Source organism: Callospermophilus lateralis, chromosome 16 (assembly GCF_048772815.1).
Source record: "Callospermophilus lateralis isolate mCalLat2 chromosome 16, mCalLat2.hap1, whole genome shotgun sequence".
NCBI lineage: Eukaryota > Metazoa > Chordata > Mammalia > Rodentia > Sciuridae > Callospermophilus > Callospermophilus lateralis.
Genome location: NC_135320.1, coordinates 63,763,893 through 63,781,454, shown reverse-complemented (window position 1 = coordinate 63,781,454; position 17,562 = coordinate 63,763,893). Strand labels below are relative to the sequence as shown.

Genomic DNA, 17,562 nt, shown 5'->3' with positions numbered 1-17,562 from the left:
TTAGAATTTAAATTCATTCATAAACCTTCTTATATTACAAAATTATTAAATATTAAAAATGGAAAAAATATGCCAGCATCCTTTGTACTCATTTTCTGTAAGCACGCTGGTGCTATCTCCAAAAATAAAATGCAAGTTCTTAAACTCAAGACCTTTTCTAGCTCAAATTTAGTCTCTAGTACTTTCATTCAACAAATATTTATCAAGTCCTGCTAATACAGAGCACTGTATAATACATTTATCTTTAAGCAATTTTCTCATCCTTTAGACAAAGAATTAGATAAAATAACCACTTCTGCATACTGAATACACACCCAAGTAGTAAAGAGTACTAGTGTTTGCTTCAAGATGCCAGTCTCCATTCTTACTAGTATTCCAGTTCAGTGGATTTGAAGAACCATTTCTCATATCAATAACATTAAACATATCAGGATTCTGAGTGAAGTTATGTGATATAATTACATAGTCTTCTTCCTACAGAAGTATGCAAAAAAATGTGACTTGTTTTATATGCTAGTGCTATGTATAATATACATTAATTTTAGTGACATATAATTAGCATCTATATTGTTATGACAAAAGGTTTAGTTTCAGTTTACTTTTTATTTTGCATTTCTGTTTATTAACATTTATACACCTTTGGCTATAATGCTAGCTCTATCACTAAGGCAATAAAAAGATCTGTCTGTTTTTTGTTTCTGTCTATATATATACACACACACACGTAAGTGAGTATATATGTATGTTATGGTTTGGATTTGTGGTGCTCCCCCAAAAGCTCCTGTGTTAATGCAGGGATATTCAGAAGTGAAAGAATTAAGAGCTATAACTTAACCAGTCACAGTTTGAATGGAATACTTGGATGGAAACTGTGGAGTATGGCTGGAAAAGGTGGCTCACTGTGAGCATTCCCTGGCAGAGTTCATCTTCCCTGTGGTCTCTTCCTCTCTCTGCTTCCTGGATGTCATGAACTGAGCAGCTTTCTTCCACCACTGCCCTGCAACAATTATGTTCTGCCTTATATGGGGCCCAGAGCAAGAAGTTGGTGATCATAAACTAAACCTCAGAAACCATGAGTCAGAATAAACCTTTTACTTTTCCTCCTCTACATTGTTCATGTTGGGGATTTTGGTTACAGTGATATAAAGCTAACACAATGTATGTATGTATTCAGAGAACATTTTATTTCTATAATGTTTGAAAAATCTTTAAAACAATACGATATAGGATTTTCAGGCTGCACAAATATGTAGTACAAGTAGAAGAACATGTGTGGAAGGAAAACACTCAATTAGGAGGTGGACGGTGGGGAATGACAGGGTGCACAAACCATATGGGGCTCCCACTTCATCTATGAAGTTTTATTTATTTTCAAAAATAGTAAGTAAATATTCACAGAATGTCAAGAAATTGAAATAGAGCTAGATGTGGGCATGTAAGTATTGCTTCTTTAAAAATAATTTTCTGTTGTTCGATTAATTCATGATACAAATAAAGATCCCTTAGTTGGTACCTGAGGCATCATAAACACACAGTAAATGTAATCTGTTAACATGGTAATAATAACAAGCACAGTATCATGGGAACATGGCAGAAAGATTGCTTACTTCCTATTCTCAATAAGGCTCCTTTGGCTTAACTCTTAGATTTATAATGGGCCGTGAAGGGAGTATTGGACTTTAGTAAGTTGACCTATGAGGCAAGAGCATTCTGGACCAGACAGTGGTTGTAAGGATAAGTAGACAGGCTGCATTTGAGTGATATGCAGTTACAATGATTAGATGATCCATTTTATAGTCTTTGTTTACCTTAAATCCATAGAATGTTGATGTATATGATATGTTGGTTACATGATCCACACCTTTAAAATACCAGTTAATATGATTTGCATTTGGAATCAGAGCCATCCACCCAGATGTGTGAGTCAGTCGTTTCTTCTGAAAGGGAACAATGCTTGTTCCTGAGGAAGAATGCAAACAAGAAAATGATAGTGGTAGCTACCTTTATGAAAATCCTCCTTTTAAAAACAACTGAGAATGGAAAATATTGGTTTAGTCAATGGGAATCTTTTCTCATTTGGTATTTTAAAACAAAATCGAGACTTAATTCCTTAGGGAAAGATATGATTAAAACACGATGACAATTATAAATAATACTAGGACAAAAAGTACTTAAATGTATTAATATAATTATTTAAATATCATTGACCTAAACATAATTTCATTTCATTTTTTTATAGTTGCTCATGACAATACAATGATCTTGACATATCATACATTTGAATCCAATGGGGTATAATTTCTCAGTTTTCATAATTTCGTTTCTATTAACAGCTTAATTCTTCAGAATTCTGGATTTACAGTGTATATAAATATACACAGATTCTCTATTTGTCTCCTGTGTCTGTTGAATTCACAAAAACTTATACAACAAAGACTAATTTTTAGTAGCAAATACTTCTACTTGGCCTCAATTAAGTTTCAATTTAAAGATCTTAAGCAATAAGGCTAAAAGTATCACTTTTAAAAGTCTATCACTTAACAGTGAGTATGACATCTACATTTTGTAATTGAGAAACTTTGAATTTAAACTATGGTTATGGGTAAATCTATATAGTGCAGTAATACTTTTGGCATGAGAGATTGCCTGACAATTTCAGTAGAATATCTGAAAAGATCTCTTACACTACAAAGAAAAGTTCTTTGATTAATTGTCCCCCTTTTTTTCCCTCTCTCTTTTTGTCTTTCATTGGATTTTATGTAAAATTAACAACTTTTACCTTAATAATTTAAGAAGAATATTACAAAATAAACTGTAATTCATTTTGTTTTAAGAATACAGAAAAAATCCATTATCAAGGGAAAACAAAATTGTTAGGCTTATGAATCGGTGTTAGTTTTACAAGAGCCTTGAACAGAGGCACTAAAATTAGAATACCAAAATCCCAGAAAAAAATATGAACTATGATAATTCAGCAAATATCCACTCCTCCCCCATCTAAAGGAGACTTCCTGCTCTCTTGGTGTCCTATAACCCTAGGCTCTTCTTTCTTTCTTTTGCATTCTGGCCATGAGGTGAGCAGTTTGCCCCACCAAACACTTCCTGCAATGATACGCTGTTTCACCATTGGCCCAAAAGTAATGAGGTCAACTGACCATGAACTGAAACCATGAATAGCTGTGATGGTAATAATACAATAATAAACTGAAGTAGTTCTAAATCCTTGAGAGGAGAGTACAGAGATTAGTACAATAATCAAAGACTTGAGAGAGATGAGAATCAAGATTGTCACCTCATACCCATTAATTTTTTTTTTCTTTTTGACTAGTGAATATGTCACATGGATGATGGATAAGGATTGCAGATTACTATACCCTAGTTGGTAATGATGTCAAACATATTCATTGTTCCACGTGTAGTATCTATATTGGTAGAAATCAGTAAATTGACAGCACCTGGCACTTCATATACAACTATTGACCTAGCAAATGCTCTCCAATTTCATCTTAGTCATCAAGCATAATAATTATTTGTCTTCAGTGGTGTATACATTTAAAGTGTTGCTCCAAGGGCTATGCCAACTTCTCTGCTCTCTGTCATAATATTTTCTAGAGGCTTCTTGATCAACCGAACATTTGCTAGTCCATGCATTTATTCAAGGCTTCTCAAACACTCACTGAGTGTGTTGCTTGTTTCCTGCCTGAACTCTGATATACATATTATGCTTTTTGCAATGTTCCAAAACATCAAGTAACAACTCAAGAGGACGATGACAGACATTTAGGAAAACATACTCAAATCAGTGATTTAAACTATTATAATCCACATACCAAAAGAGTCTGAAAGAACCACATCCTTTTCAAGTAGAGATACTGGGGAAGGTTTGTTGAATGCTAAACGGTGGAAGCTGACTGAAGCATCACAAACAGATCCAGGGAATCCAATGCTCCACTGGTCTTCCTGAATGCAATGTGAAGGGTCTAGCAATGAGCTATGTGGGATGACCGTGTACCCTTTGTGTCCTGGAAAAGAAACAGAAGGAGCATGATTTCTAGTTCATGTTAGAAAACTGGCATGTGGTATATAAGTACTGTGACCTATACTATCATAAATAAAATCTAAAAGTCTTGGTAAAATTATTCTGTTTACATGAGGCAAGGAGACCTCATAGAGAGGTTCTGCAGCGGGCCTTACTATAAATATATTTAAAACACAGGATCTAAAGCATATGTGAAAGTCACAATGAAAGATGAAGAGTGCAACAAATAACTTTGTTAAGACACACAAAAGGATTCAAATTCAGTTAGTGTGTCTATAGATTCTATACTCTTAACTAATAAACTGCCAACTAGCATTAAATATTAAGCAGAATTAAGTAAATCAATAAAGGTTACACAAAGATTGATATGTCAGAAGCATCCAAATGTTCTCCCTCTTAAAAGCCACAACAATTAGGAGACAGACATTATCCACTAAACTTTGAGTTCTCAGTCCATCTAAATACTGAGATGAATGTTCTTTTGTCTTTCAAAAATAATTATAAACATCTCTAAGTTTACCTGTCCAGTGGCACAATCCTAAAGTCTTATTCAGTAACATACACACACAACACACACATACATACACACACACACAGAGTTTTATTTAGACTAGTCTTTATCTCTAAAAATTTATAGGCACTAAATTCTAGAAACCACGAATATTTGCAGAAACTGTGACATATCCTGGGCTTCAAATGCTAAAAATAAAATTTAACCTACAATATATATTGAATTTTCTAGAGTTAATATATTATTTAAACAAAACAAATTTGAGAATTTAAATTGAGAAAGAAGAGTTAATAGCAGGCTTGTCACTCCAATTCTTTAAAAGTATTCTAGCAAGGGTATATCCATTCTGTGTACATTGATCACACAAATAAACCTGGAAGGTATGTCTTTGGGGCATGACTGGCTATAGAATTTGGGTGGTCATGAAGGTATTTCTTATGTGTACAATTGAATATAAAATAGGAAGAGTTATAAACTGAAATATATTCCTTTTGTGATCAATGTTCCCATATACACTGCTCAAAATTTACCATTAATTTAAAATCAAAGTGCAAATGTGATAGAAAAAAGACACTTTTGGAAGCTGGCTCTGACAGTTTGGTGCTGTTCCAGAAAAGAATGTCTCATCTGTGTCAGATGTTGAACTCTATCTATTAAAACATTATTAAAGTTCGGTACTGGGTAAGGTCTATAATGCTGATGAATATGCTGTAACAAATCACCTCTATATTAACACAAATGTATTTTCAATGTATTCTATTCATAAATTGAAAAATAGTGTTACCTGTAAGCGAACCGTCAACATCAATCAGTACTGCTTCATGTTCCCATCGAAAGCCAGCCTTATTAGGAGTGTAAAAATACTGAATGTCAACAAATTTTGCACTCCAACCTCCACATCTGTCATTACAAACACCAGTGATGGATGTCACTCCCAAAGCTACGCAATTGGGACGGTCAAAGTTCATAAAATGTACTGATGATACAGTCAAGCCTTCACTAAATGGGAGCACTAGGCCCTTTGATGTGCAAAATGCAGACCCCATTCCCAGTTCATCAAGATGACCAACAATTTTGGCACTTTTAATCACTGCTCCATTAGTTTCCCCCCACCCTCCAATATAGGGAGCCAGGATCCTCTTGGTCTCAATTCCAGCCTCATAATTGTTTACCATCACAAAGTTATGAAACTGCAGGGCACCTCCGTTAACCCATTCAGCTCCTTTTTGACAATTCCATGTAGTAAGTGAATTAAAAATTGCAGGCACTGGCACTGAAGAAGTACAAGATCCCATCTGCATAGGGAAATATTCTTCAAAGATCCATAGTCCAAACCAACCTTGAGAATGAACAGTATTATTAAAGAATTCTCCAAGAGGAACTCTTTTTTGGCAAATATTCTGGTCATAAGATGGTCCATCAGGGTGGTCATTCATTCGGTACCAAAAGCCAAAATGAGTACCACCAGCAGCTGCATTGTGTCGTATGGTGTTGTTTGGGTTGGTTACCCAAAATGCAGCTGGGGTCACATCATCATTCAGAAGACTAGTACTTTGCTGAACAAATACTGCCAAGTTATATTGCAGAATGTTGCCATGTTCAATACCATCTTCTATAAAAAATGCTCCTCCCTTGATATTATATATAATATTCCGCTCAACCAGAAGATGATGTGTGTTATGGATGGTAACAGCTCTATTATAGGTTTGGTGAATTGCACAACCTCTTACATAAGATTTAAACTGTAAATCTCCGAGTAGGTGCCAATGTATTGGATATCGCCCCAACCGGAAAGCCTGGCCAGCATGGAATACCTGTCAAGCCCAGAAATCACAGTTATTAATCTACATAGACTCACAGTTTGCCCAGCTCTTTTTTCCTTGGTTCAAAATTACAAATTAATTACTAATACATTAATATCTTCCATATTATTTATCGTTTGAAAATGTTATTCTATTCTCAATCCAGCTTATTTTAGACAATGTGTAAAAGGCCATGCTTGTGAGAAAATGAATGAATAAATGAACAAAAGCCATCTTTTTACTTCTTTTTACTTTTTACTTCTGTCTAATGTGTTTTGCAAAATGAAATCTCTTAAAAGACCTTTTGCTTTCTTTACTTTGGTTATTATACAATAATAAGAAAATCTTCTGAATGTTCGCCATGTACCTAATAGTATATTAAATGTTTTTACATGCACAATCACAGTCTTTGTCACAATACTACAAAGTTGAGTCTGGTCACTAAACTTCATTTTGAAGATGAAGAAACTGAAGTTTCTTAAAAAGGTTGTGCATCTTTATCACAGTCACAAAGCTCCACTCCATTCAAAGCCAAGGTGGTATGACTCTAGAATAGGTCTAATACTAAGGATGGCCAAATGTATCAATGTGTGAATTTGTGTGTGTGTTTAAGATAAACTCGTGGAATAAGGAAAGAAAATATTAGATCATCTATTTATCTTCATTCCCCATCTAAAAATAGAAAAATAACCATTGCTAATATTTACTATGTAAATTGACCCTGGCAACCTCACTCAGTTCATATCTCAGATGTTACATGTGTGTAACATATCTTAGGGGAGAGTATCATGAAATGGAGGCATTGCTCTGTCATCATTAATGAGGTCTAGGTGTGCCCAGGACGGGTTATGGATTTTGCTATAATTTCTTCCCTCCCTCATTCTCACCTTCCCTTCTTTATCTGTCTTCCCTGTCAGATTATAAGCAGAGTATATCAAACAGGAGGAACTAAATACATTTTCATTATAAAGATAACTTTAGTTAAGCCACTGTGATTTAACAATAATGCTTCTTACCTCCACATATTCTATTCTTCCAGTTACCATGTTAGAATCAGGTAAAGGAGCATGAAACATAATGCAGCCTCCAAACTCATCACTTCCTATTTCTTCTCCAAACTTTCCTTGGAGGCATGTCTGTGTAGCAAATTCACCTTTAAAAATATTTTAAGAGAATCCTAAAAGACCATGTTGCAATCTTCTTTTATTATATAAAGAAATATTTTCCTCCATACCTAATTGCATCTTTTCATTCAATATCATTGCAATCTAATTCTGGAACATAAATACATGCATTCACTTCATCTCCTCTTCTAGATGGTACAAAGGGTAAGTGACCTGTCTTGTCCCCTTTGCATGCCCCCGAATACTTAATGAAGCATTTGTTAGAGAAGAAGCTAAAGAAATATTTCAATGGTTGAGTAAATCCTGATAAAGGTATTCTGCTTTATTATTTCTGAAGTTTTTCTCCAAACTAGAGATTAGCAAAATTAATGCAATTTTACATAACATTAGAATATGTACTGTTTCACTTAATCCTTTAAATTATAGTGAGTGGACAAGACAGGAGGTATTATCTTAAATAGTTTGAAACTTGATTTTATGTACCCTGTGAGACTTGAAGCAGATGAACTGAAATCAGAACATAGGTTATTTGCGTCAAATCTAATGAGTTTTATTTATACATCTCATTGAAGAAAAGGTTACTATCCAAGCTCTATCTGTCATTATTTATCTACTTATAGAATTGAAATGATATTAATGATTACATAAAATAATTAAGAGGCTTTCAAAATACATTGTCCTTTCTACTACATAAAAATATCATTAAAATTCATATATATATATAGCTCTCTTCTACTAGGTATATACAGGCTTGTACTAAAGTTAGACATCACCATGGACTTAGCTCTGCCTAATAACACCTGAATAGAAGAGGCACATATGACTTCAGGTCCAAAGCAATTAAGTGCTAGTGCTTCAAAAATCATGAAAATCCACGTTGAGATGGAACCTACATTAGCCTGGATTCTGGAATGGTTATAATGAGCAGAATCTCTCCATTGACCCATTTTGGACTGGACACATGTAGCATGAATGAGAAATAAATGTTTGTCATTTAAAATCACTAAGATTTGGGGCTTGTTTGTTATGATAGCATAACCTAGTTCAATGGCTCTTAACAGGGAATGATGGGATGATTTTGCCTCAAGAGAATATTTTTGCAAAGTCTAGAAACATTTTTGGTTAACACAGTTGTAGGGAGTGTTACTAGAATTTAATCAGTAGAGACCAGATATAATGCCAAACATCATACAATGCACAGGACAGAGCAACACATAAAGAATGATCTGGACAAAATGTCAAAAGTGCCAATGTTGACAAATTCTGCCCCAGCCTATCCTGATAGACTCTGATCTCTATATATACTTCTTTACCTTTCCATCTATTCATTTGTCCATCAATCCATCATCTGTCCAGCAGTTATTAGTTAAAATACCTGTCTACACTGAATTTACTCCCACATACACTGCATGTGGAATGGAATACAGATTTTTGAAAAGAGGAAAAGCATTGCAAAATCAAATATTTGCTAAACAGATTATCATCAAATGTAGTTTTCTACATTTAGATAAATTTAAAGGACAGTTTTTTATGATATTCAAATCATAATTATCAAGGTCTAATCTAAACATAAAAGGGATCATAAAAATAGAGACTTTATCAACAGAATCCAAGTGCACTCATTTCTCCAACTGGTGTCAACAATAACCATTTTTATTCAATGTATTGCAAATACTTTTATAATGTTACTTAAAAATACTACTAGGTCTTTAAGATTTCCATGAAAGTTACAGGCAGATTTACAAGGTGAAACTAAAATATGGCATTTCAATATAAGACAATTAAATTTTGGAATAAGGAAATGAAAACATTAGATCATCTCTTTATGCATCATGATTATACCAGCTACTAAAATTACCTGATAACTGCTAAAATTACCTGTGTCAAACCCATCAGGACATGCTGGGATTTTGTTATTCCACTCTATATTATCAGATCCTCTTATTAAGATATTTCTTGTAAGAATTCCAACTTCTGCCCTTGCTTCAAAAAGAGTTCCATCAGGGAGTGTGACAGTGATTCCTAAGTGTGTGTAATTCAGTGGATTAGTTAGTGTTATGTTTTTGCCATCAGTAGATACAGATTTGATGGTTCTTTCTTCATTCTCTCGTTGACTGTGTCTGAAAAACATTTTTTTTAATTTCAAAGTTATTATAAATCAGCATAATATATTGATTTGACATATTCACTTGATGCCATTTTGAATATTTCATTTATAAAATAAGGAATTTTTTTACATTGTGAAATATTCTGAAGAAGAATTTGAATACAGTATTTTACTTTTTTTAGAATAACTGAATAAAAATACTTTGAAGTGGTAGACTTGTTCATAAGACTGTATTCAATTTTAAAAAGAATTCAAAAGAACTATTCATTCATAACTTTAGGATCATCCTCAAAACTTCTCAATTGAGGGTTGTTTATACTCTAGCAATGCATGGAGAAATTGTTAGCTGTCACAACAAGAAGGTGCTACTGGCATCTGGTGGGTAGAGGCCAGGGAGGTTTCTGTGATCCTATAATCTACGGGTTGGTCCCTACAACAAAGATTATCTGATACAAAATTCAAATCACGAAAGCTGAGAAACCCTTACAAAGAAAAGTCATTGGATATTCCTGAGCAAAGAAAAGAAAACATTGAGTTGAAGTTTATTTCCACCATTTCTCCAATATGCCCCAAATTCCAGCTACAGTAAAAAGGACTTGCAAATTCCATAATGTACCTATTCATATATTTAACTGCTCAACAAATATTTATTGTCTAGGTATATAGTTAAGTACTAGGGATACCAAGTAGAAAGTGCCCCTGGTTTTATGATGAGTCTGTTAATTTCTGATTGGATATTATCTACTAAAGTTTGGTGCTGTTAACAGAGATAAGCTTAAGGGAGTTTCTTGTGTCTTCCTGAAATTCTCTTTTGACCCTTTTCTCCCTTGCAAATGCTTTCCATTCTTTAAGTAAAAGTTTGAATGATAGTGCCACGGTGTGAAATAGATTAGAAGTTAAGTCTCTCAACTTTCCCAATCCTTCTGGATTCCCAGTGCACTTTGCATAATGCCCTGTTGCCCTCAGAATAACCACACTATAGGTAGTCTAGAATTATAAAGTACCTACTTCTCTGTCCCTTCCACCAATCTGGCTGCTCTTCTAGGCAAGGACCCTGAACTGTTTTGTATGCTGAGCACTTTGTAAAATACATGTCAAAACTCAGTAACAGCAACAGTTTTCTACTGGTTGAACAAATTAATGCAGAATGGATTTGTGTGGGGAAAAGTGTAGCGGAGCCTAAATAGGACAATGCCATCATATTTCAGGTATAAAGATCTGAGGGTCTAATTTAAACCTAGAGAAGGAAAAGCTGATAGAAGAGACATTTCAAGGGCAGAACCAAAAGAATATGTGATGTGCAAGAAGTGAAGGATGGTAGTTCTGGGAATGGTTTTGTGAAAAAAAAATATTAGAATGTAGGGGTTTACATAGTGGCGATGGGGAGCGGGGCATGGGAGGAATGGGCAAAGGGGAGAGGGGGAAAGGAGGGGGCAAGTGGGTAGGAATGATGGTGGAATGAGTTAGACATGATTACTGTAAGTACATGTATGAAGACACAATGGTGTGAAAATACTTTGTCTATAATCAGGGACTTGAAAAATTGGGCTCTATATGTGTAATATGAAATGAATTGCATTCTGCCATCATGTATAACAAATTAGAATAAATAAATAATTTAATTTAAAAAATAAAAAATAACAAAAATATAAAAAGTAATGAGAATGTTGTTCAGTGGTAGAGCACCCCTCAGTGAAAAATTAGTACCAAAAAAAAAAAAATAAATAGACTTAGTCCATACTACCTAAAGTCATCTATGGATTCGATGCAATCCTTGTCAAAATTCTAATGTCAATCCTCACAGAATTAGAAAATTAATCCTAAAATTTAAATGGAATTCCAAATTATTAAAGGAATCTTGGCAAAAAGAACAAGGCTGGAAATAAGAACAAGGCTGTGGCCTGTGCTTGCAATTACAATCTTATCTCCTTCCTTCCATGTCACAGCTTCTTATTTCAAAATATACTACAAAGCTATAGTAACTAAAAAATGTGGTATTGGTACATTATAATTGTATACAAAATTGGAATGAATTGTGATATATTCACATATGCACATAACAGAATTTGGTCAACTTCATTCCCTAGTTCTTCCCCTTCCCCTCCCATGCTCTATGCTCCTTGATTCCCCAAGTGTACTCTATTTTCATGAGTTCTCCTTTTTTATTCCCTTTTCTCCCTTTCAACATAAAAATAGAAATAAAGTCAATACAGTGGAAGAAGGGGATTAGGGAGAGTGTGGAGGGGATGGAAAGAGGAAGTACTGGGGATTGAAATTGAACAAACTCTATTATATGGATTTATACATATGTCAAAATGAGCCCCTCTAATATATATAGCTATAATGCACTAATAAATATTTAAAAAGATAAAAATGAATGTAAGGGTTTAAATGGGGGATGGAGAGAAAGGATAGTAAGGATGAAATAGATGAAATGGGAATGTAATATTAAGCAGTATATTAATCTTTTGGGGGAAAAAAAGGATAATAATGAAAGAAGCTAGAGGATATGCCAGAATAAAGTTGCTTTTTAAGACAGTGGGTCATCAGAGAAACCTAGAATTGCAAAGGATTCAGGGAAGGAATTGTGGGGAAAGGGGTCAGGACAGGTAGGGACAGGCAGGTCTCTATAGGTTGTTTATAGAAAAGAATGATTCAGTAGTGCAATATCTCACAGGTGGTAGGGGAAAGGGGCTGGTATTTCCTGGATTCTCTCACATCCAGATGATACAGCAATTTCTTTAGAAAAGACAGTTCTAAATGGCATTTTTATATGTGCATGTACCTAGAAACACCTTTCTTTCCTTTGTAGTGATACCTCATGCTTATAAAGCACTTTGAGCCAAGTTCTGCTCTAAAGCTTTACACATATTAACTCACTGACTGCTTACAATAATTCTATGGGGTATATATTATTAGCATTGCAATTCAACTGAAGCACAGAGAAGGGAAATATAATGACCAAGGGCTGACAGTAGTATTGCTGGGAATGGGCCCAGGCTGATTGACTTCAGAAGCTATTTTCTTAACCTTTACCTGGCTTTACAAATTCTCAAGTAGGATTTACCAATGAAATAGTGAACAATGAATTAGATTTGGAAAGAAACTCCTTAATTCTTGTTTCTTAAAATTAAATAGTCCTATGCTAAACTGTAAACTTACTCTGTTATTCCATAGAGAAAGGGTATAAATGAAGATTTTCTATTCTATTAATAAGCCCTATGATTTTTCTGCTTGTTTGTTTTGCCATTATGTAATTAAAATTTCTTCCAAGGGCAGAAAAAAATGGGCACTTTCAAAGCTAAGTATGCATTTAACTCTTCCTAACATCTGCAAATCTATTTTTAATTTGGAAAATGGAAAACCTTAAATGCCATCTCGAATTTCAATTTTAAATTGAGTCATGCCCTTAACATATTGGTTTCTTGTATTAAATTACTATTTACTTCCTCATAAGCATAACCATATCCAATCTCGGTATTATCCATAATTTGAACAATAAAACAAAAATAAGGCTATTTTTATCCTCACTCCCTGATATATTTAGGAGAGCTGTATTATTTTTTCCTTATATTTCTTGTTTACTAAAAATATGTAACTAATATAAATTAAGGGTCATAAGCAGTTTCAATTTTAAAATGTCAGGCACCTAAAAGGTTACTTTAATTATCACTTTTTCTATCATGGTTTCTTCCCTTTTACTCAATCATTGCTAAGAAATTTGCTCTGTGGGACCACTGCCAATACTGTAAAATAAGAAAGGGTTCACCAGCTGCTTTCAACCATATTCTTTGGTGACCTCAAACAAAGAAACTCATTTACATTTTTGCATTCATGAATGTATTTAATTAATGTTCTAAGTCAAATTTTTCAAATGACTTTCAATAGCAGAATGGTTTTTTTTTTTTTAATGAAATCTTACATAGGAACCTAGCTATGGAAAACAAAATGATTAATTCATATTTATTTTTTACATTCAGATTTGTACTTACTTGTTTTTGTAATTGTAAATTCAGTCACTGAAAACTCAACACACTTGGTCATCAACCAAATGTTCACACCTGGCACACATGTATTAGGCTGTTCATGCTTCTTTACTAGAGGATTCAAATGTAAATCAAAGAGTGTGGACCTTTTGAATTGTTCATTTTTTACAAGCTTAAAAAAAAATCTGCTTCCTAAACCAAACTCATACCTGTGTCCTGTGCTCACAATTACAATCTTATCTCCTTCCTTCCATGTCACAGCTTCTTGTAAAATCAAAATCCGTTCCCCTGCCTTTGCAGTGTGAGCCAAACGTGTCCAGACCACAGGAACAGGCAGACCTGGAGACAACATGCAAAACTTCAGATGTGTTTTTTATGTTACTGAGATTTTATGCATTTTAATTTATGCAATTTAATTTGGATTAAATGAATTTGAGGAAGGTTAATTGTACCTTAGGGTTTCATACCTATCTCACAAAAGAAATGTGAAGAATGCTTGCTTCAGAAAAGTAACAGGTTTAATAATAATGTATGTTTCTATAAAATTAGAAAAAATATTCTCTGCAATGATGTACTCCACTGATAACAATCTTCCTTTTATAAACACAGTATAAATGTGGTGTAATCATATTAACAAAATGGACTGTTATCTTTGTCATTATTGATAGGGACTGCTTAAACCAATAATCTAGAGATAAGTGATACATGTAAAACTTCTAAGAACTTTTAGTAGGATATATTTAGCATGATGTAGGACATTTATGATCATAACAAGGTACTATGTTTATGGCATTCTAAATCTATAAAAAAAAAACCAGATTATTGCAATATATAGGACTTCCACATAAAAAAGACAAATTTCATTCATCTTTTATAAAATGTTATCCTGACACCTTCAAGACTATCAAAATCATCTTTACGTGCTGGCAATTTTCTGGAATATAGCTATAAAAAAGTTCAACTATAAATTTATTAATGTATTTTAGAAAGAGTCCATTTTTGGATACAAATGTAAGGAATCCATCTTCTGTTTCCAGCCTTAGTGCCTTTCCACATGGACAAATGAATGAAGTACACAGTTACCATGTTCTGTTCTAAGTGCAAAACAAGACAAAAAACATCAGGAAGCATATGGCAAAGGGTTGGAGGAAGGCTGTAGACATGGCCTGGGGAGGAGTGGTCTTGGGGCTGGCCTGTGCTAGGGGAGGTTAGTAGAGTTAAGGGGAAGATATCTGAACACAGAAAAGTCTGGGAGCTTTCACTTAGCTTGGGCCTCAGTACCATGCAGATCCAGGACTCCCTCACGCACAGCCAGTGTTTTGGTCCCATACACGGGGAGCTCAGGAGATCTCAGGTGCCCATGCAAGGTAATGACTGCTTTGTGCTGGAAGGGGGATGCTTCTGTCCCGATCTGCAAGAGATTTCACAGGCCTCATTCAGAAAATTAAAATAAAACCCAATATTTACTTAAAAAAAAAAAAAACCTCAATGAGAAATTGAATACAATTCTATTGTGTCCCAACAGGACACACATTCTGTGGCTGTAAACTTGTGATCCTCCTGCTTCAGCCTGCTGAGTAGCTGAGATTACAGGAGTGCATCACCCCTTCTGGCTTCATATCCACAATTCTCATTATGAAAAACGAATTTGTTTTCCCATCTCTTCCCTCTCTTTTTGAGGATTGGTTGTTCGACTGTTTATATCTTTCTTTCAAAATACAAGTCTTAAAGTCTCTAGTCAGCAAAATATTCAAGACTTCTGATCGACTTTAGCCACATATCAGAGCTATATTTCTTGTTCTATTTTAAATTCTGCTCCTTGATAAAACACTAATTATCTTCCCATTAAATTGCAAGAATATTCTAGGAAACTTTTCCCCATATAAAGATTATTTTATTAATAAAGCAAACCTAATCAAAGATAAACTCAGGAGAGATTGGTGTAATTAACTATCCATTTTACATATAGTATTTAAAAAGGAAACAGAGGTTAACAATAAATGTATGTCATGTTCTCTTATGTACCTGAAGAGTACCACCGTCCGTAATTAGAATATTTTCTGCTTGGAGTTCAATGTCAGCTTCATCAAATATTAGAGTTCCACCTGTGAACCATACAACTTTTAAACATATCTCAAGAAAAAAGTATTATCAAAATTCACCTACTAAATTAAAAGTAAAAAATGTAATTTCTTATCCCTCTCCTGCTACCTTAATATGTGTTACTTTACTTCTGCTCTTTAGTAACATGAAAGTATAAAAGCCTCAGATAAGACCCTGGAAGTTCACAGAAAAACAAAATCTAGGGCAGATTATTTTCCCTTGGCAATTTTAATATCTTAAATGTTATTAAATAGTATAGATGCACAAATTAATTCTATAAATAACAGGGTTTTAAAATATAAATTAAGAATAAAACACTTAAAGTTACACAAAAGCATGTTTATAGAAACTATGATATAACATCAACATTAACTCTGAATTCTTGCCCACTAATTCGCACCCAAAACAGCTACAGGTTGATTAGCATTATCAAAAAATTAAAAGATGCATTTTAATAGATTAATTTAAACATGTAGACAGTAACATTTTACTTGTCTAAAGATCCCATGCTAGTAGGGCCCAGTGATGCACGCCTGTAATCCCAATAGTTTGGGAGGTTGAGGCCAGGAGGATTGTGAGTTCAAAGCCAGCCTTAGCAAAAAGCGAGGTGCTAAGCAACTCAGTGAGACCCTGTCTCTAAATAAAATACAAAATAGGGCTGGGGATTTGGCTCAGTGGTTGAGTGTCCCTGAGTTGAATCCCTGGTATCCCTTCCACAAAACAATAAAATAAAGATCCCATACTCAATAACTTTGAATAACTAAAACATTGTTATTATTCCAGAAATTTAAAAAATATATATAAAATTACCAAAGTCTTTGAGCAGCTAAAACCATTACAGTGAAGTTTATGTTCTAAAGCCCCAAGCACTTTACTCTTATTCCTCAATTTTTTTCTTTACATAATTGTAATAGTTGTGGTTATTTCACTTTTTATAGTAGAAAGAGTATATTAAGGGCTTGGGTTGTGGTTCAGTGGTAGAGCGCTTGCCTGGCACATGTGAGGCACTGGGTTTGATCCTCAGCACCACATAGAAATAAATAAGTTAAATGAAAAGGTATTGTGTCTGCATACAACTAAAAATATGTTTTTATAAAAAGTATATTAAAGAACAGAGAGAAGCTCCAGTGACCACTGAAGCAGGGTCCCATGCAGTCACACAGTCACACTCTGGCTACCAAGGGAGTCAAGGGGTCATTTAGGATTGACTTTAATGGACTGTTATAAGTTTATAACCTCTAAGATCCATCATATCAGCATTTCTGCAGTAGAAAATACTGTGTACTATTGAGATTAACTATGAGTGCACGGGCAAGTTCACCTTTGGTTATGGAAACCAAAGTTTCATGAGACAACATTTAACTATAAAAGTTGTGTAGGGGCATGTAATACACTCTGACACTTTTTTGTTCTATTTAATTAAAATTGCTTGTTGTAACTCAATAATATCATAACTACAAAGAGACAAATACTCAGAAAACTCAGCACTACACACCATATTAAAAACAGTGTAACTATGGATGTTCACAATCACAAATGTTGGTTAAATTAACTTCACAGAAATAGTCCTTAGGCAGAGACTAATAAACAGATTTTCAGAAATTTACCCTGAATAAGCAACATTTTCAGAATAGGGGTACTTTGGTCCAATAAAATGATCTGTCCTTTTGTAATAACAGCAAATGACCCTTCCTCTGGGGGAGATTTTCCTCCCCATGAGTAATTGGAGGACCAAGCATCAACATACAGGAAATCAGCATTATCCTGTAATAAAGCACAAGAGATTTTGAAGTTCAGAGAATTTACCAGAATTTTTCAATTTCTCAGACATAAATGTAAAGCAATGCACATTTTTAATAACAAAATATACCCCACTTCAAATATGTGATA

The 17,562-nt window shown here is 34.1% G+C and overlaps 1 protein-coding gene across 1 annotated transcript in view; it reads right to left on the bottom strand.

The window, feature by feature from the left end:
- The window catches only part of Pkhd1l1 (PKHD1 like 1), a 140,439-nt gene that overhangs the window by 47,242 nt on the left and 75,635 nt on the right, over positions 1–17,562 (bottom strand). Inside the window, exons 43-52 of the mRNA XM_077105563.1 lie at positions 17,280–17,436; positions 15,595–15,674; positions 14,851–14,980; positions 13,779–13,908; positions 9,355–9,596; positions 7,369–7,505; positions 5,335–6,364; positions 3,831–4,022; positions 1,809–1,960; positions 315–474 (exon numbers count right to left, since the gene is read on the bottom strand). Coding sequence (XP_076961678.1) covers positions 315–474; positions 1,809–1,960; positions 3,831–4,022; positions 5,335–6,364; positions 7,369–7,505; positions 9,355–9,596; positions 13,779–13,908; positions 14,851–14,980; positions 15,595–15,674; positions 17,280–17,436 — 2,410 coding nt within the window. The remainder of the gene's footprint in view (positions 1–314; positions 475–1,808; positions 1,961–3,830; positions 4,023–5,334; positions 6,365–7,368; positions 7,506–9,354; positions 9,597–13,778; positions 13,909–14,850; positions 14,981–15,594; positions 15,675–17,279; positions 17,437–17,562) is intronic.